The sequence below is a fragment of the Stylophora pistillata genome, chromosome 3 (genome assembly GCF_964205215.1).
Source record: "Stylophora pistillata chromosome 3, jaStyPist1.2, whole genome shotgun sequence".
NCBI classification, from domain to species: domain Eukaryota; kingdom Metazoa; phylum Cnidaria; class Anthozoa; order Scleractinia; family Pocilloporidae; genus Stylophora; species Stylophora pistillata.
This window is the reverse complement of record NC_142521.1, coordinates 10474580-10495438: the sequence shown is the minus strand read 5'-3', so window position 1 is coordinate 10495438 and position 20859 is coordinate 10474580. Positions and strand designations below refer to the sequence as shown.

General features: G+C 39.0%; 2 protein-coding genes across 2 annotated transcripts; one reads left to right on the top strand and one right to left on the bottom strand.

Annotated features, from left to right (window-relative positions):
* Positions 1–2358: 2358 nt before the first annotated feature.
* Positions 2359–16116, bottom strand: LOC111321036 (vacuolar protein sorting-associated protein 35). Its single transcript, XM_022923805.2, has 16 exons — positions 16031–16116; positions 15847–15945; positions 15671–15767; positions 14718–14841; positions 14000–14185; positions 12408–12630; positions 10348–10635; positions 9771–9919; positions 8242–8449; positions 7675–7740; positions 6501–6590; positions 6267–6389; positions 5898–6077; positions 5063–5302; positions 4754–4897; positions 2359–3980 (listed from the first exon to the last, which is right to left on the bottom strand). Exons 1-16 carry the CDS (start codon positions 16031–16033, stop codon positions 3801–3803), a joined length of 2400 nt encoding a protein of 799 aa, XP_022779540.2. The 5' UTR covers positions 16034–16116; the 3' UTR covers positions 2359–3800.
* Positions 16117–16208: 92 nt separating this feature from the next.
* LOC111321135 (ABC-type oligopeptide transporter ABCB9) lies at positions 16209–20404 on the top strand. Its single transcript, XM_022923926.2, has one exon. The coding sequence runs from the start codon at positions 16393–16395 to the stop codon at positions 18820–18822; it is 2430 nt and encodes an 809-aa protein (XP_022779661.2). The 5' UTR covers positions 16209–16392; the 3' UTR covers positions 18823–20404.
* Positions 20405–20859: the final 455 nt, after the last annotated feature.

Sequence of the window (20859 nt, the reverse complement as noted above, 5' to 3'; positions counted from 1 at the left end):
GAAGTACTATTCACATGTTACGTCCACTTGAGGTGACGTGAAGTATTTTACAGCCTTGTTCAAAAAACACCTCATTTTCTGACAACAGAATATTTCTCTTGATTTCGAATTGAAAACAGCATTTGTTTTTCCGTAGAATGCGAGTCCGGCGGCCGGTGAAAAACAACTTCCACTGATACGTCACAATATTTCGTCTCCTCAAATGATATATATTTTCAAAAGCGAGGTACCCTCTCGCTAAAAATCAATTCGTATGCAAAAAATACTCTAAATACCAGAAAAAAACTAGACATATTCTAAATCTTTAGAATAAGATAAAATGCTGAAAAAAGGCAAAAGGTTATCGAGCGATCACTTACGATGCTTTGTGAAGCCGGAAATTTCGAATTGTTATGTTCAAAATAATTAAAGTTTGACGAGTCAATATCTTTTAGCCACCAAACTGACGAGTTCGATGAAAATTGATTGTATGCTTGAAACAAATTAGAGAATTAATCTGACTATTTTGAACACCACGATATTGTTAAAGCTTTATCTATGTTCTCAATCTCTATGACGCCCCCCTACGCTATTTTACAATCAATATGCATAATAAACGAGCTTCAACTGTGTTATTGAAGGGAATGATCCATACGTTTACTTTATTTCTTCGATCGTCATTTCATTTGTTAATCTATTTATTTATTCTTAACGGTGTTTGCCATCATTTTACCTAAAAAAATCGTGTTATTTCAGCAGCTTGACAGCTTGATTTTCCTGAGATTTTGAATATTCCTTTCAAAATTATCTTCTTTAAATCCAAGAAAAGGGGAAATAAATGATATTTGAGGATTTTTTGGTCCGCATCATTAGACTAGTTTTGGTGAGCATAAAACAGAGGGAGGGGAAGGTGATGTTTAAAATCATACTAAAAGAAAAGTCACTGGAAAACTTTTCGCCGATAACTACAGCTGAACCTTCACTAACGTTCACCACTCTGCCAACGGTCACTTTTTTCGCTCCCGGCGGGCTGTACATACATTCATTTAAACCTTTCTACAACGGCCACTTTCTTCTGTCTTCACGGCGGCCGTGGTGGAGAGGTTCAACTGTGTTTTTTCCGCATTTTGATGAAAATATGACGATAAAACGTCGTAAGGCAGGGGATTAAGAGTTTTTTCGTTGTTTTCGTCTGTGTTTTTAGCAGTAGGTAGTACCTTCTCAGGTTTTTAAGTGAAATGTACCCAGCAGATCAAGGTTGCTGTAACTCAAAGAACAACAGAAGGCACGGCGTTTAAGACCTCGTTAATTTCCTGCTGCTTCAACAGAAAACACGCAAAAATGTTTCCGGGAGACAGAAATGATAGTTTATCTGTAAACTAGAACTCTCGGAAAAATAACATGCAACACAGCACGAACGTGTTAAGGTTTTAGAAATTAAAAGTTGAAAGACAAAAGAAGAGAAATAGAGAAAAGTTGCACAATCAAGTGTCCTCTGTCCAACTTAGGAAAACTTGTGTATGTTTCCTACATTTTACTATCTGATTTTCTTATCCTCTTTTCATTGTTTTTCCAATCACTAGTGGACAGGTGGAACCGATAACTCCCTTATTCCCCTGGAGTTTTTTGAAGCGTTTAATTCACGGGAAATTTTTTCCTTACTTCGAGGAACCTTATCTCTGCGATCGAAGGATACCGCAAAAGTTTAACAACCAGATTCCATGTTGCTGTGTGTTTGTTCGGTAATAGAAAACAGATGACTCAATACGTTGTAAGAACAAAATACAAGGTGCTGCCGAGTGCGTCGACAATGTTCTTACAACCTTTTAACATCTGTGACCTATTACTGCTACTGCAAATACTCACGTCAACATGGAATCTATTAGTTTTCTATAAAAAAAAAAAGGCAAATTAGAAAGGAAACTTTATCGTGACGTCATCTGTGCGTCTGTCCTCCATTGGATCACAAGAACCAATCAAATTGCGTCAATTATTCAGCTTACCATCTAGAGCGCGCAGCCTGATACTTCCTCTCTCCCGAGAACAATCGACAAAAGCGGAGTTATAATAATGTGAACTTGAAATCCCTTTCTTCTGTGAAAACTGGAGAGAAATTAAGAATCACTGAAAAGAAATAAAGGAAGTCAGATATAAAATTAGAGACAATAATGCTTTTCTCCTTCCTTTTCTCCTTGGGACTTTTCATTAAGATGAGAAGCGTTTTCTTTTGTCTGTTTGTTTCTAATTTGTTTGCTTCTTTTTGGGGTGGCAAAAGGTGAGAGTAAAATGGGGGAGGGGGTGAGAAGTTACGGGCTCGCTCACGCTTCGATGCTGGTTAACGTATGCAAAGCTTCTTAGAAAGGAAAGGTAAGAAAATAATTAAAAATCCATATTTATTTGAAGAATTTTTGAATTTACATCGGTATTATACTTCAGTTAACGTATCACTAGAAAAAAGATCACTAACTTTACCTAACGCATTAACAAGAAATAAGCGAGCATGGATACCAGAGTTTCTTGAGAAGGCTATCACAGTCTTGTGCCAGGGTGTTTTGCTGTCTCGAAAAATGTCTGTCAAATCAAAAGCATTTTAAAACGACGGTTCTCAAGAATATGATCTTTATTCTTCAGGAAATAGAACGTTCCCAACAGTGGATTTGCCCGTGGCCTTACTCTGAAAGCAAGTGTACACAGAACACAGAAACGCTGCCCGCGATTCCATGTCACTATGGAGGAAAATTTTTACAACATACATAAACAAGCTCTTTGCCTGACCCATGAAAACAAATTCTGCTTGCAATCTTTAAATCAAATTTTAAAATATTCAACTTGACATGTTCAAATTTGGTTCTCTTTGACTCTTCACTACTAAAAAAAAGAACACTTCTCTAGACTTGGAAACCCGTAGTCTCCTTCATAGTCGCCACACAACAAGCTATACACGTGATAAGGTCAGGTGAAGAGAAGTTCGAGCGTGGAGCGCGACCAACATCGTTATTTCATTCTGCTCCCCAATTTGAATCCACAATTACCGGATAAACTTACATCAAGATTTGGACCAGCCGATGAATATAACCAAACATTTATAAACATAAGAAGTTTATCAATTTTTTACGTCGCACGACACACTGCAACACGCGCGCAAATACTAATCAGTGTATGGTACCCTCAGCCACTGACACCCTGAAGTATCGCAACGTCTTCTGGGTGGAAAACGTACAGTACCCTTGATTAAACGTGAATTTAACGCTTGCAACAAGGTTGCACTAGTCGCGTAAAATTCTACAACGGACCTACGTATCTCTTTTTTTCCTTCCACGTATTAACCTCGCGATATTTGGCAAAGACTGAACAAAGGTAATTGAGAACCAGGTAAGTACTGGTCTGATGAACCACCTCAAACGAACTTTGAAAAGTCATCTGAATTTTCTTCCCTGAATTCTTCGCAATTGTATTGAAAGAACAATGCAGCAAGATCTGATTTCGATTACATGAGTCAATTTAAGTGAAATAAAAGGCTTGACGTCTCACTTCAAACCAAACGTTGCGGCTTTAATAAGTGACAAGAAAGAAATCCTGACAAGGTGTTTTTTTTCCATCCACATACCTCGAAACACCCCTCGTTCTAGGAACATTAACTTTGGTCCCTCTACCATAGGGGATGCCTATGTTCATGGAACATTCATTACTGCCCTTAAGGCTTCCCCTAAATGAGGCATCTACTGTAGTCTATGATGTTGTCAGTCCGTCTAGAAGCACCCTTTCAATTTTACTGGTTAAAGTACTTATTTAGCTAATAATCATCTACTGGGTAATAAATTTCATATCTTTATCTCTTCATATGAAGGGGAATCTTCGTCAGGAGATTCTTTCTTGATCAGCAGATGGGCCACGGTGTTTTCGAAGTGCTTTCTTATCAGCTCCGTCTCGTCTGTTCCCTCTAAACCAGGAAGAACCTCTCGTATTTTCTCCAGCAACTGATTTACCACCGTAACCGTTACCTGATATTTGGAAAAAGGAAAGAATAAGTCACAATGCCTACCCACGACATAACAGTACCGGGACTTCCTTTTTATTGCTTAGCGCGATTTTTTTCATTTCAAATCTGAACTTATTTTAGCTTTAAACTTTGCTTTGTCTCGTCAGACGTAAATACAGTACCCTAACGATTTCGCCTCTGTTACAATTCGTTTCCATCCTACCCAGGGCTGAACACTAACTTTTCAACTTACTACCCAAGTGGCTGGTGACATCTTAGATGTTACGACAACTTCAGTTTGTTTACTAGCCAAACTGGCTGGTGGAAATGGAAAACCACAAGCTAAAACTGAATTTCTATTAGTCTGTGGCTAGTTGGCTACCTTTAGTGTCGAGCCCTACTACCTATCGTCGGTATTGAATCAAAGAATCTATTCTTTTTTTCTGCTATATAATTCAGCTTGTCCCTTTGCAACCTCTTTTCAAAGTCGTGCACAATGGTTCCTTCGTAAATGCGTGTTCGTTCCATAGCCTATGCAGCAAGTGACACGCACGCAAGTGACACGCACGCAAGTGACACGCACGCAAGAGATATGACATGCGGGGAGAACGCTCCCTCTAAGAATCGTGCGCGTTACTTTCCCCCTTGTGCGTATTGGTTTGAATCAAATCGAGTTTATGCGATCGTTATTTCCCTCGCACGTCCGTCTGTCCTCATAATAGCCGCCCTTAGCGAGAGTGAAAGAGTCTCTTGTAACTACAATAGTGTTACCAAACATGATTTGAATATTATTACCGTGTCTGCTTTCTTTTCAAAGTAGTAGAGATAGCGATTGAGTACTTCCACGAACAACTGCACCTGAATGGTACTGTCCATGCATTGACTGGCGATTCGAAGAGCTTTCTTTAGACACTCGGTGACTCGCTTGCTGTCTCGACACTGTTAAAGAAACAAAATATGCTACGTCACAAGCCGTAAGTCAAAATCATGGAAATTCAGGGGAAAAAGTAAAGTTGGCACTTTAAACAAGAGTTCTACTACACAAGGGCTTTCATTGGCATAAAGCAGCCATAAATAATGTTAGAGTGCGACGGATAAAGTTACCTCTCCCCCGTCGGCTTCCCGGCTTTTTCCAGACCAGAACAAGTGTGAACACACAACGACTGCTCTGCACTGATCTGGTTTCTTGAGTAGTTTAGAGGCAGCGAGAGCACACTGGGTGCGCAGGGGTTCATGGTTTTCCTCGCCGAAACAGCTCATCTTTTCGAATGTGCTTATTAGCAAGGTAATGGCGGCCAGCTGGGCTTTTGAATCACTGATTTCATCCTCGTATAATGCAAAAGCCTGAAAATATAAACGCCACAAGGAAAGGAACGCAAAATTCGACGGGCTGAGGAATAAAAACTAATAACCAAAAATTCAATACTCGAATAATCATTCCGAGTTTGTGTAAGGAACGTCCAAAACAATATATGCAATGGCCATTCCACAAATCCACCCACAGTTGATAAAAAAAAACACCTCCTCTTACAGAGTCATTTCTGATTTCTGTTCAGTTTTCGCGTCTCTCAAGCCTTTCCTCGCACACTTTCCACAATAAGGCGCCAGAGAACAGATTTTTTGAGACATGGACAGTAACTGGCAGTTATGAATGAGTGTTCTTTTCCCTGGCCCTTCCCATAGCTCTCATGTCTTTGGCATTAAGTTTAAAATCTTGACTGGTAAATTTCAAAGTGCGCAAGAAGTCTTATTCTCTTTCCCGTGGCTGCTCGTGTCGGACATCTTTGATAACGTTCCCATATATTTTTGAGTCCCTGTACATCCGCCTTACACGGGACGAGGGCGAAAAGTGGTGGGCAATCTCTCGAAAAGAAACAGTAGAAAGAGGCACTATTATTTTCGTAACTACTGGATCGAAAATAAAAAAAATTGAACCCACCTGGCTCATGAATTCATAAGCGACTGTTTCAGCGTTAGAGAAGCCAGCCTGGTCGGCCGCAAGTGCACCCTGAAGGAAAAGCCTGAGCGACAACTCAGCGTATTCTGCTTTAGCGAGGGCTGCTATCGTCTGATGGCAAAATTGAAAAATCTTCTGACACTTTTTGTCCCATTTATCGTCCTAGAAAAATACACATACAAATATGAAAATAAGATAATAGACAGCAAGGAGCTGGTCTTCACTTTTGCCGCCAGCTACCTCAATTTTATTCAAAGCTCTGTATTTGCTGATTTCTGTAGGCCAGTAAAAGCAACTTGAAAAAAAAAAAAAAAAAAAAAAAAAAAAAAAAAACAGATTGAAGAGATATACCTCTTCTTGAGCATCTCTGTACTGGTATGCAAGCTGAAATGCCGAGAAGACGATTGGAGGTAGTGTGAACTTTATCCTCTTCTCTCCTCCGCTGCCAAAATGTTTTCTGGCTGTGTTGAGAATCTGGAACAAAAGAAGAAAAAAAAAATTACAACCACGCAGACAATAAGGTGAATGCTAAAAGCCAAAAGATTTTAAAAGTTTTTCCCCTGGAAGCTGTCATTACACACTCACCAAGTACTGCTGGTCAGGACTGTCTCCTTTCAGCAGTGTTACAAATTTTCCCATTAAACTCTGTTCCTCAATAAAATCTTCAGGGTCATCCTACATGAGACAAACATACAAAAAATAACATCATCACTTTGTATAAAATCGCCCATCCTCGATGCTTGAAAATTTCTAAAAAAAGTACCATTCCAACGAAAAAACTGAGGCGGCGGCATGGCCGAGTGGTTAGGGTGCTGGACTTGTAATCCGGTGGCCTGGGTTCAAGTCCTCCACCCTGCCACTCACTGGATTTGTTCTCCGTTGCCCCTTGTTCAACGCCTTGGCTGCACTCTGTAAATAGCCCACGGGCTATTCACCAAATCGAAATATTAAAATATCGTCCAATTTGAACAACCATTGTTTTGGACTTACTAGCCTTGTCTTCACGTGGAAACAAAAGGATTATCAAATGTGTGAGAGGCTAGTCAGTCCAGAACAATAGTAATTCAAATTGGACGCCATATTTCGATTCGGTGTATTTACAGACTTTTTTTTAAAAATATGGTAGCTATCCATCTCAGTGGTGAAGTCTGTATATAAAAATAACTCGGAAGGTTGCCGCAACTACTCCCTGTTTCTGTAGCATGACACAACTCTTATGGTACTTCTCGTCCAGGGTGGGACACCAGTCCATTGTAAATTTCCTTCTGTATTTAATCAGGTGTCATTCAAAGTTTCCCCCCACCAATTGATTCAGCTGGGTGGAGAGTGGCACTGATTAATTTAAGAGTCTTACCCAAGAACTCTAAAAATAAATCTGCTCAGGGCTTGGAACCAAACCTTCTGAACCAGAACCCAACACACTTGTTGTTACCTTTTTGTTGAACATTTACAAAAAAAAGGGGGAATTTCTTGTTTTTAGTGTTGGGAGGCCTGTGCCTCCCATAAGGCTTGGCGAGCGAGGAGAAAACACGTGGAACGTTTTGTTTTTTTGAGTCAAACATGTTGGTTGTTAAAGTTTTCAGTTAGCGTTGTTGCGGATTCCAAAGGCTCATACATTCGAATCATAAAATTGATCTCGATTGTGAGCTAAGAAATAAAGTGTGAAATTAGCGTCTACAACACTGACTATCAGGACACTGCACTGGTTATATCAGAGCTTCCACAGGTAAAAAAAAAAAAAAGGAGAAAAACTACTCACTGATTCAGATGGCTGGTCTTCTTGATCACAAACCAATGCAGAGACAAGGTTCAGAACTGAGTCAACCTAAAACAGAGAGATACATGCTTGAATTTCTTTTAAGTCCATCTCATCTATTCCTTTCCTGTTAGTTTTGAGAATTTGCTGATTCATTAGAATTTCCCAAGTACAATGACAAACAACATGCTGATCAGAGACAACAGATCATCACATCCATTCAAAAGACAACCACATCCTCAGGAAGGCCACATAAGTTGACTTGCATACATGTAACTGTCAGAGCTTGAATCAGTTTCTGTTTAAAAAAAAAAAATGTGTCCCAACATATTGCCACTCCTGTCCAATGCCATACTATTACATCACCAGTTACCACCAAGCACCAATTTCATCAGTTTTCCTTCATAATTATTTGCCTGTAGTCATTCATGAAGAGAGGCACTGCACAAAGAAAATGTCTTGTCTGAGAGTGTCTACACTGGCCTGGTCACTCACCAATTCAGTATCCAGCTTGCTCACTAGACACAACTTAACAGAAACCCTACTTTTATCACTGTTTTTCTCTCTCACCTGTTCTTGTGTGGGAATTGTGACTGCACTCTCTACAGCATTGGTAATCAAATAAAGCGACATCTCTTTCCTTGAGCCGAAGTCAAAGTATTTAAACAAAGGAACAAAGTATTCCAGCTGAAGAAGTGTTAGAATGTTGCTGTAGGAATCGACTGGGATCTTCAGAAGTCTTGTCAGCTCCTTTGAAACTGCATTGTTCTTGTCCATACTGGAAATTAGAAAAAAAAAGACATCTTATAGGGCTGTCAGAAGACATTCATATAAAAAAATAGTCATATTAAGAGCAAAATTGGGCTGTTGGAGATTAACTGTAAGTAGAGCTTTTATGATTGCTTTTTCAAATGGATCCAAATAGAGTGACTCAAATATGATAGCAAGATACATTGTAGGACCAAGCTGTGATGGGTATGACTAAGATTTTGAACAAAAGCTGGCTTTCCATTGAGCTAACCGCCTCCCGGTTAGCTCAATGGATAGAGCGGTGGACTGTTGTGCATGAGGTCGAGGGTTCGAGCCCCGGCCGGACCAACACTCTAAGTCTTAAAATAATTGAGAAGAATATGCTACCTTTCTATAACATCAAGAAATGGTTAAATATTCTAGTCTTCTCGGATAGGGACTAATAAATGGAGGTCCCGTCTCCTACAGGGTTAGGGGTAGGAGACGTTAATTTCCCACACACGAGATAACTGTGTGATGGATGTCCTCCCCTAGGGTGGGATGGGCGGGTTAGGATTGATTGTAAAGCGCTGTTGATCTGTCATTGTAATAGCGCTCTATAAGTGATTAATTGTTAATTGTAATTGTTGTTTTTCTATTAAATATATCTTATTAACCAAGCGCAAGTACTGGGAGAATATCAGCCTGAGGTCCTGACAGTACGGACCTCGCTGCACCCGGTCTGTACAAAAAAAGACCGAGGGCCCATATTCTTCCAGTATGGTCCTGAGCAAGCTTGGTTAATAAGAGATTTATTATACGACTGAAGTTCAAAGGGACACAAGTACGGTATCATTCGGGACCATTCGGGACAGCGCCCAGTCCAATACTGAGAGAATATTGACCAGCAATAGAGCATGTTGATTGGTTGATTTTAGTCATTGGCCCTCTGACTGCCTGAGTCGTGTAATAAAATCCATTACTTTCCTGGTTAACTTTCAATTTCACATGTAGGAGTAAGGTAATTTATTACACGACTCAGGCAGTCAGAGAGCCAATAACTAAAATCAACCAATCAAAATGCTCTATTGCCGGTCAATATTCTCTCAGTATTGGACCGGGCACAGTCCCGAATGGTCCCGAATGATACCGTACTTGTGTCCCTTTGAACTTCAGTCATATAATAAATCTCTTATCAACCAAGCTTGCTCGGGACTGTACTAGAAGAATATCGGCCCTCGCTCTTTTTTTGTACGGACTTCGTTGCGCTCGGTCCGTACTGTCAAGACCTCAGGCTGATATTCTCCCAGTACAGCCCTTGCGCTTGGCTAAGATATATCTACACAATAGAACATGCTGTTGTGGCTTACTGAGAGATATCAAGTTTGCTGAAGATCTCAGAGGTGTACTGTAGAACTTTGTCAACATAGTCCACTCTATCAGGGTAGCACTTCAGGGCAAGGTTGATCAGGGAAACTTGAAGAGAAACAATGTCTTCTGTTGGCATCTCACCGCGTGCCTGAAAACAAAAAGTTATGGGATGAAATACAAGCTACACTTGCATAAAATTTGTTACTCAATTTCTAATTCCAAATTTCAAAACTATTTTACGACAAGAAACCAAGTATGCACATCCACTTTTGAGCTTTTAAAATTTGGTGCATAACCTAACCCTTCATAATCTAATTTAAAACTAAATTAAATTCACAATTTAAAGAGCTCTTATGGCAAGCCTCTAAATGCTTTACAAAATGAAAGAGAAACAAATACTTCAAAAAAACATTGAGTGATTGAAAATTGCAACTGGCAGGAGGCAGACCGGTTGGCCATTTACACAATGCAGCCAAGGAGTTGAATTCAAGGCGACTGAGAACACATCCAGTGAGCAGCAGAGTAGAGGCAAGGCTGTGTTAATATCATTTTTATCTTAATTTATCACAAGTTTACCTGAACAACTGAAGACACCTGTTCAGACATCACATCAAACAACCTTATATCACTTGGTATCCCACCATCTTCTCTGTTTGCAAATAAAGCAAGTCTGTCAATGAGTGATATGATGATGTTCTTGATATTCACTCTTTCATGAAGATCTGCACAGGCATGAAGGAAGCTGCTTAATGTCCTCAGGTGGAATTCATCTGGAAAAACTTGAATCACACACTCCATGAGGTATTCCTGAGCAATTGGATCTCTGCAACTCACTATCTGTTCAAAGACTCCTGGAAGGACATTCTAGAGGGGTAACAGTTACAAGGTTAATTCAGCCATTTCTACAGAGCATATAATTATGCAAAAATGACATTGCAGTAACTTAATGGCAATCCATAAATATATAAGAGATCTGTGGTATGAGCAAGCAAGAGGTACTTCTTCTCTGTCTGAGTGAGAAAATAGATGATGGTCTGTGCATGATCTCCTTTTCTACGTCACTGTGTCATCACATGTCCGCATAAACACTTTGGAGAGTTGAGGCTGATAGCTTCCAAAGAAACTGTTTGGGGCTGCATCGGTGGGGGTAACAAAATAATTTGGATAAATCAACAAAGTTGAAATGGTAAATTGGCCACCATAATGGTTACAAAAGCTGACGTTTTGAGCGTTAGCCCTTCGTCGGAGCGAATAGAGGAATTGTGGGCTGTGTGTGTGCTTTTAAAGGCAGATAATGGAGCTACGTTATTGGTGGGAACATGGCAACGAGAAAAACAAGAATAAATTAATGGAGATTCCGACCGCATTCCATTCACTCTCACGTTTCACCCTCACAACCACTCAGTTAAATCCATCATTCTTAAAAACTTTAAATTACATCAAAATGATCCAGAGACAAGCACTATCTTTTCGCAGCCTCTACTCATTTTATTCAAACGCGACAAAAACATAGGCAATTTTTTGGTCAGAAGTTCTTTTCAGACTAATGACCAACCAGGCACTTTTAATGTGCTCGTGCACGATGCAAAATGTGTCCTTTCATTCACAACACTGATAAAATATAGGGACCTAAATGATCCATTAAGATCACCGATCAGTTCACGTGCACCACCACAATTGTAATCTATTGCATAACTTGCACTTATTGCAAAAAGATATACATCGGCGAAACAGGCAGAAGACTAGGTGACCGATTCCGAGAACACCTTCGAGACGTGGAAAGGAATGAAAAGGACACGTCAAAACCAGTCACTGGGCATTTTAATTTACCTAATCATTCTAAGCAACATATGGCAATTTGCGGTCTTTCCTTACACTTAGGGTAGCATGGAAAGCCATAAAAATCTTGAACAAAAGCTCATCTTTCAAACCGGCAGTCTAAATCCCACAGGGATCAACGAATGCTTTTCATTCCACTAATTTATTCTTGTTTTTCTCATTTCCATGTTCCCACCAATAACGCAGCTCCATTTTCTGCCTTTAAAAGCACACACAACCCACAATTCCTCTATTTGCTCCGACGGAGGGCTAACGCTCGAAACATCAGCTTTTGTAATCGTTATGGTGGCCAATTTACCATTTCAACTTTGTTGATATATCCAAATTACTTTGGAGAATTGTTGTTCTAGTACAAAAATGTGTTAATCTCTTTCCAAACACCTTGGAAAAGGTATTGCTCATGCACAAAAATGTGCTTCTCAAACTCCCATTTCTTGATAACAAGATAAACATGTTTCGACAGATAGCTGGAATTTAAATAATTTTTGCAGCTCTGATGCCCCCATTGGCTCTCATGATTCAGCTTGAAATTACCTCCTCCCTCTGCAGCTATGACAGATTGACCCCCTAACTCCCACAAGGGATTGACATGTAACTTCTCCCTATAATATCCACAGATTATCCAGAAAACAGGTTGTGGGAATACTCAAACTTGTCAGATAGAGGTTGATCTAACACAAAAATCTCCTAACCAACTACCAAGAAAATGTGTGGTGGTTAGACAGGAGAATTAACAATCAGATCTTGGGTTTAAGAAATTTTTCTGAGGCTAAATGGTAGTAATGAGTTAACCTTACTTTCCTGTAAGTGTCAACATTAACCCCATCAAGTTGACTCAGTCTAACAAGGTTAGTTCCCACAAGAATGCGCAGTTCTTGCCGTTCTCTCTCTCTTTTTTCTCGATCTCGTGTATGCCCTTGGTGCTGTATGCGAACCCATAGTTTATTCATCTCAGCAAAGTTTAGAAGCACAAAGGATATGGAATCTTTCACAGTGCCATCTTGGTGCTCAGAGTCAGCTCTACAAATAAAAGACAAAACTCTATAAAAATTCTATCCTTATATTTACGAATATATACATATACTCTAATTACCTAAAGGTCAGTTTCACCAACCCCTTTTCTTGTTCGTGGTTTTTTTTAAATCAATTCTTGACAAAGTGATACTTCAACTATTTGTTCTTCTTGCTTCCTGTAGACTGAACTGACTTCTCTCTGTTTCACTTTTCATTCCTACCATAACTCAAGTATTGAAAAGCCAAATTTCCCCATAGCATGACAAAACCCCTCCACAATATCATAGACAGACCAGACTAAATTGCGTGATCATAAAATCCATTTGCAATGTACATCCATTAATTACTTCTCCTTATCCCTTCTTTCCAGGTGAACTTGGAATGAAGAGTATTGTTTTTGTGGGAGATGGAGAGACAGAGAAATACCATGATGGCAAGGACAAGAAACCCAATCAAACTCAAATCACACGCAAAAAAAGGGGAATCTAATCTCTGCCACAATAAAAAGTGGGAGAGGCAAGTACTCTGCTGTGTACTACATTTCTGCTCCCTAAATGTTTCAACCCATGATTTCCATGCCTGATAGGTTCATAAATTTACCTTAAATTTTTTTGTACTCTATCAGCACGCAGGCATTGACAATGAACACCATTACTGACTGATAGATATTGATTAGCTTAAACAACAAATTCCCAGAGACACATGTAACTAACAAAGAAGTGTATCGTTGTCAATTAAACCCTTGGAGTGACCAGCATCTAAATTCTCCTTACAATAATACCCCTGAGTCATTCATTAAGTTTGTAAGAATACAGGAAATGATCGCCAACCTAAAAAGGCTTTGACAACATAACATAACATTTATTCAGGAAGTTGTAATGCAAATAGAAAATACATCCTGAAAAGGGAAAATCGTGAAGTTAGCCCTGTATAAAAACAACTAAAAAATACAAAAGATAAAATGTAATGGCTACAAATTCAATCAATATTCAATAAATATTCAAATAGATATTAAGTCTACTCTTAAAAACGGACAATGATTTGGCGTGTACAATGTATCCTGGCAAGCCATTCCATTGATTGCTAAACCACTCCCCCTTGTCAGCACCAAAGGAAATGAATAAAGGGTATGGAGAATATGAATACTGATGTTATGGTGTAACATCAGCATGCAAATTCTCCACAGTGTTCTTTATATATTTCCAATGGAACTTACATGGAGAATTTTTCTAATAATCAAGACCTTCTTGAGTTTGCAATCATTTTGCCTATTCTCGTAACATTAATGTTAGATTTAGGGGTGATACAGTTGGGAGAAAATAAATGTCTATCACTCTAAGAGGTAAAAGGGCTAACAGGAACATTTATATCTTACACTGGTTCCTCTTCTCCAGTATCTGGCAACATGTTCCTTGTTGACTGTAACAGGTAATTACGAAGAAACAACCCTCTCAGAGGGTGCTGAACGCCTCTACACATTTCAACCAAGTCTTTCAAAATATCTCTGCGAGATGCTTCATTCGCCTTGATGTAAACAGCTCCAACAGTTATCAACAAATACCTTTTTTTGAAAAAAAAAATATCAGAAATGTATTATGTTAAATAGGCATACAGTATTGTGCCTTTAAACCTATGGATCCCATAATACACATGTAAATTCTCATGAGAACATCATTGGCTTCTGTAGCATGGAGTTCTTATCAAGTTTTTTCTTAGAAGGTTAAGGACAATAAATTGCAGTGAATTAGTGAAATTATCCAACAAAAGACATGTTATAGTTTACAATTACTTCATCCTAAAATGGTTATAAACTTATTTGATTTTAGTACACTAAAGTAACTGGAACAAAGGAGACAAAACCTGACCTGAAATTTGTTTTTAACTACAAAATTCATATCTAGGTTGTCACATCACTAGTTAAAACATACTTCAAATTTGGCAATTTCCTCAAGGTGAAAAAAAATAATTATTTTAATCTCATAATTTTCAAATTCCACCTTAAACGAGTACTGGACTGGAAACACAAAAATGCATGAGATATATTAGTCAAACACTGTATAATTATAGCATCATTGTAGTGTTGAAATACTTACAATCTTGGGACAATATTTCCAGCATACTGAACCAGTTCATAAAGATCTGCTACTTTGCGGCCCTTCTGGAACTCATCAACAAGGAAAAGTTCGAGATGTCGCAGCTCGTCAGATATTGCCATATCTTGATATTTGTTAAAGATTTCACCAAGTCACTCTTAACCTTTTCACTCCATGAGTGACCAAGACAGAACTTCTCCTTACAATATCAATACAATATCAAGCAGACAAGTGATGAGAGTAAGGAAAAAAGAAAATCAGGGGATTATAAGCTGATCCAATACCAAATTCTCCAAACTTTTACCATAAGAATCCTATGGCAGACAGTAAGGAGAATTTCTTAGGACATCTTGGGAGCAAAAGGGTTAAGGATCAGTTTCATGAGCAGTAAAACTGTTAGGAGGAGCGACCAAAGTGATGTAGAAGCCTACAGACGCCTGCAGTTGCTTCAAAGACAGGCCATGTCTGGGAAGACAGTTGCAAGAAGTGCCCTAACAAGTGAACAGTACGACAACTTCCCATAAGTGAAACTGATGATAACCCAGTGCTTTACCATATCCTACCAAATAACAGCTGTGATCAACAGTAAATGTTACGACGATATCATGTACATCTGACAATGAGAACAAAAAAATTTCCAACAAGTATAAACGGCTACAACAGACTTATTTAGGAAGAGAGACACCCGTTCTCAGGCGACTTTTAACATCAAACGGTTTCAAAAGGTTGTACGAGACCAAGATGCCAACTGCAAAAATTGCCCTATTACCTAATGAAATCAGAAATTTCGCGCGAACGATTGAATAAACTTTTTTTAATAACAGACAGTTGATTCTGAGAGAAATTTGTAAAATATTAAATCGGGTAAAATAAGGCCAAATGCTAATATGTGAAATCTCAGATCAGTTTACATGTAAGGCTTAGCTTGTTTGTACCCTGAACTAAAAGGATACATAACTCGTAATAACTCTTTGGTGAAAGCATCGAAGTTCGCAGTTCGCTTAGCATGTTTGACGCGTGTTTCAAGCCATCCATAAGCTTTCCCTTGTCCTGCAATTGTATATTCAAAAATAGTGAAAGAGGAAAAAACAAAAGAAAGGTGGAATTCCCGATAGCGATCGACACCTACCATACATCGTTTCATCTGAAATGACTGAGACTTCACAACTTGAATGGCCTCATCCAAGAGTTTTTCTTGGTCCTCCTGTGAAGCTGCTGCAGTCACAGGCTACAAAAAGAATCAAATTTAATGCGCAAGTTTATTTTGAGAGCTTGTTCCAAAACTAAAGCAAGAAATCGCAACCAAAACTAACCATCTTCACTAAATTCTGCCGAACTTGGTCTGAGCATGCAAGGAAGTGGCACGTGACCGCGATTACTGGGGGACACCTCCTAGTACTCAGACCTCTACGAGCATCTCCGAAAGTTTACGAATGTTTCGCGGCAAAGTTGCGAAGAGACGAGTGATGCCCGTTGCACTTTTCGCCGGGTGAAAACCCGAACTTTGCCGGGAATAAGAGTCGTGGCATCTTAGATTATCTATCAACGACGTTTTTAATTCTCAAACAAGACATTTGTGAAGTGATTTTTTTTTTTTGTAGCGACATAATCCAGGAAAAAGTGCCACAAACCAAGTTTAATAGCTCTGTTTACCTGCATCCGTGCTTGAAAAAACATGGTGGATTGTTCGCGTGGACATGGATTAACCAAACCACTCTTTTCCTGTATTTTGGGAGGAGTTATGGACACCCTCTTTTCTGTTGTGTTGCTTATTCATGGAAAGCACCTGTCTAGTTTTAATGAACGTTCACAAGTGGAAAAATTCAAATTTTGTTCCTCGGTTTTTGATTTGTGGATTTTGTCTTTGGTACGCTGTTGCACTTTATTTGGTGCCGTCTTGGGAATACTGTTTGCTAAACGCAAAATGGATGCAGTTTCCAGAATTATCACATTTAAGAAACCTTGGCTTTATTACAGCGTTGGAGTCGTCGTCTTCGTTGTAACCAAATTCCTTGTCAGCACGGAATGTGAATTGGACAAAACGTCAAATATTTGGTTGGGGTTATTCCTGGGATGGACTGTAGTTGCCACGGTGATTGCTAATGGTCTGTGGCATTTCCTCTCTAAAATCAAAATCACGGCCTTATCTACAGAACAAGAAACTGGCACAATACAAGAAAGAGAGGCTCTCATCACTGTGGACGATTTTCAAGATTCGGAAGAGACTAGCGCTAATGGGAAGAAAAACAATATTTCTGCTTGGAGACTGATGTCTTATTGCAAACCAGACCTTCCTTACATTTCTTTGGCATCTGTTTTCCTCTTACTTGCAGCAACTGGTGAAATATTCATTCCTTATTACACTGGACAGGTCATAGATGCTATTGCCATTGATAAGGACAAGACCAAGTTTTTGAATGCCATTGTCATAATGACACTCATATCACTTGGTACAGCAATCGCAGCTGGCTTGCGTGGTGGGCTGTTCAACTTGATTGCGGCAAGATTTACCAAGAGGATCAGTAATTTTTTATTTGGCTCTATTGTGAAACAAGAAATTGGATTCTTTGATAGTACAAAGACAGGAGATATTGTCTCGCGTTTGAGCTCAGACACAACAAAGATGTCAGATCAAGTAGGATTAAACATAAACGTTTTTCTGCGGAACTGCGTTCAGTCCATTGGTACATGTGTTTTTATGTTCAAACTTTCTTGGAAGTTAACTATTGTAACCCTGGTTGGCTTGCCTTTGGTTGCACTTATCTCAGACATTTATGGAGACTACTATAAGAAGTTGGCAACAGAAGTTCAAGAAGAAACTGCCAAGGCAAATGAAATTGCAGCAGAAGTTGTATCTTCCATGAAGACTGTTCGAAGCTTTGCAAATGAAGATGGTGAATATGAACGATACAAGAGCAAACAAGATGGAATATATAGACTTAAAGTCAAGGAATCCTTCCTGTATGGAGGATATAGATGGTGTACTGAAATTCTTTCCCTTGCCATTGACGTCATTGTTCTACTCTATGGTGGCCATTTAGTAATTAATGGAGATCTGACCGGTGGATATTTAGTATCTTTCATACTGTATCTACTTCAGCTTAGCTTTTACATAGATGAAGTAGGTGAGATATATACAGGTCTTATGGAGGCTGTTGGTGCTTCTCAGAAAGTATTTGAACTCATTGACCGAGAACCCAAGATTCAGAACAGTGGTGTTGTTACTCCTGGAGAAGTTTCAGGTGAAGTTACATTTCAAAATGTTTCCTTTGCATATCCCACAAGACCAGATATTACAGTCTTGGATAAGGTGTCATTTAGCATCAAACCAGGTGAAGTGATTGCTCTAGTGGGTCCCAGTGGTGGTGGGAAGAGCACCTGCATAAGTCTTCTAGAGCACTTTTATGAGCCAACTTCTGGTGAAGTTTTGATTGATTCAATCCCAGTGAAGAATTTTGATCACAAATATTTGCACAACAAAGTGGCTCTGGTTGGTCAGGAACCAGTACTGTTTGCTAGATCAGTCAAGGAAAACATTGCATATGGTCTTGGTAATGATGAGATTGATCAATGTTTAGTGGAAAATGTGTCCAAACTTGCCAATGCACATTCTTTTATCAGTGATATGCCGCAGGGATATAACACAGAAACTGGTGAAAAGGGCTTGCAGTTATCAGGTGGTCAAAAGCAAAGGGTCGCTATTGCTAGAGCATTAGTTCGCAATCCTCAAATCCTCCTGCTGGATGAGGCTACTAGTGCTTTAGATGCAGAAAGTGAGCATCTTGTCCAGGATGCAATTTACAAGAATTTGACTGGCCACACCGTAATGATAGTGGCCCATCGTCTGAGCACTATTGAGAAAGCTGACAAAATTGTTGTTATTGATCAGGGTCAAGTTATTGCCCAAGGAAAGCATAAAGAGCTAGTGGAACAAAATGGACTCTATGCAAAGCTTGTGAGCCGCCAAATGTTAGGGCTGGAAGGAAGAAATTCTTCACAGCATGTTGGATCCAGACATATTGATCAGAGTGATTCGGAGAGCAGTGATGGAAGCAATTCTCCTTATTCTTCTAGTCCACACCTCTCAGCTTTGTCTAGAAAGTGATCTTGTGAGCCTGTAAAAGGAGCTTCAGTAATCTTTCTTTTAAGTTAACCTTCAAATCTGTTGTTAAGAGGAAGAAAACCTTAAAATTTTAAATGTTGTTGTCAGGGTAGACATCAGCAATGGCAATGAATTTGTTGTATGATGAGTTAATGAATCCTGTCAGCATTTTCAAATAAATGCAAGTCAGATTTTATGAGGTTCAATATTGTATAGAAGGCATAAAAAGTTAAGTTACATTTGATTTTGCAGAAAGTGAGCATCTTGTCCAGGATGCAATTTACAAGAATTTGACTGGCCACACCGTATTGATAGTGGCCCATCGTCTGAGCACTATTGAGAAAGCTGACAAAGTTGTTGTTATTGATCAGGGTCACCGCCTAACCGCCTCCCGGTTAGCTCAATTGGTTAAGCGCCGGACTGTTGTGCGGGAGGTCGAGGGTTCGAGCCCCGGCCGGACCAACACTCAGGGTCTTAAAATAATTGAGAAGAATATGCTACCTTTCTATAACATCGATCAAGAAATGGTGAGATGTTCTAGTCTTCTCGGATAGGGACGAATAAATGGAGGTCCTGTCTCCTACAACTATTAATTAGTTAATTTGGTTAGGCAGGGGACGTTAAAGAACCCACTTCACGAGATTACTGTGATGTGGTCTGGCCTGTTTACTGGGAATAGGGGGAGGGGGCATCTGTTATATTCGCTTTCATTTGATTGTGAACTGCTTAGCAGTCTGGTAAATTCCCCCGTACAGTGTTGTAAAGCGCCATGAGTTTAAGATATGAGCGCTATATAAATACAAGTTATTATTTATTATTATTATTTAGATCAAATGCAGCTTGCAGAGGGCATTGTTTATACTGTGAATTGATTTGCTTTGAAAAAGAGTCAGAATTGAGATTTCAGTATGGTTTTCAATTTTTTTCAAAGAATATTTTGTAGAAGTTAAACACTCAATCTGACTCTAGATCTCTTGCATAATAAGCAGCCTTTGCTGGTTATATTGTATTTCAATTAAGTGTACCTTAAATTTAACACAGATAAACCCACATTTATCTGTACTCTGACCAACAAAATGATGACATGGAGTTGTTGAAACATACAATCTTTTCATGATTGAATTCCATTTTAAGCTGTTTTAAACTCCATTGTTAAAAGAAAAATAAATGTTATAATGGGAGGAAGATTACTATGAATTACATATGATGAACAGGAATTACACAGGCTAAATTTTTGAAAGCTGTTCAGGCCATAGCAGGCGGCTCCTTTAATGGTTATGACAATTACCTTCCCCCTAACACCTTTTGGCAGGTGTGAACATGCTGGCATGTAAACCTGAGAAATATGTGTCTGTCAAAAATATATTAATAAAAATTACATATTAATTAAGTATTTTTCAGAGGAACAAAATTCATAATTTTGAAAGCAATCTGCAGTTAACTGTAATTTCTTGATACAAGTTAAAAACCACTATTTTAAACTAATTTGTGAGTTGAAGGTGTGACTCTTAGTCCACTGTTACTGTTAAAATAAATTATTTTGAAGTTATGTGACAAGAATAAAGTTGCCCCAGTTCTCAGCAAAGGCATTTTGGAAATTAATTATCTTGTAGCCAGCTCCTAACAAGGGGGACATAGTGAAGTGTGATCTTCCTTCTGACTGGCTTTTCACTTTACTTGCCACCAGGACACAATTCTCGGGGTTTTTAAATATTTAACAGACCTCAGTTGTATGAGAAGACACTCTGAAATGGCAATTAACTGCCAAACATTCATTTTGGAAAAAAAATTGGTACAAAGATTTCAAACAATTGAGAAACCTCCCTTTCAACTACTCTTATCTTAACTCACTAAATGATAGGACACTGAAAACTTTAAATTTGGAGAACGTCTGCTTCATCACGTTTTTCTGACGAGAAAGAAAAGTTAGAGGCAGCTTGATTTTGTATTTTGTGTAGCGATTAGGCATAGAATGAACAAACTCCGCTTTTTACCCTCCCTTCCCTGATGTCAAATTAATCCCAAAACGTGGCCTGTTTT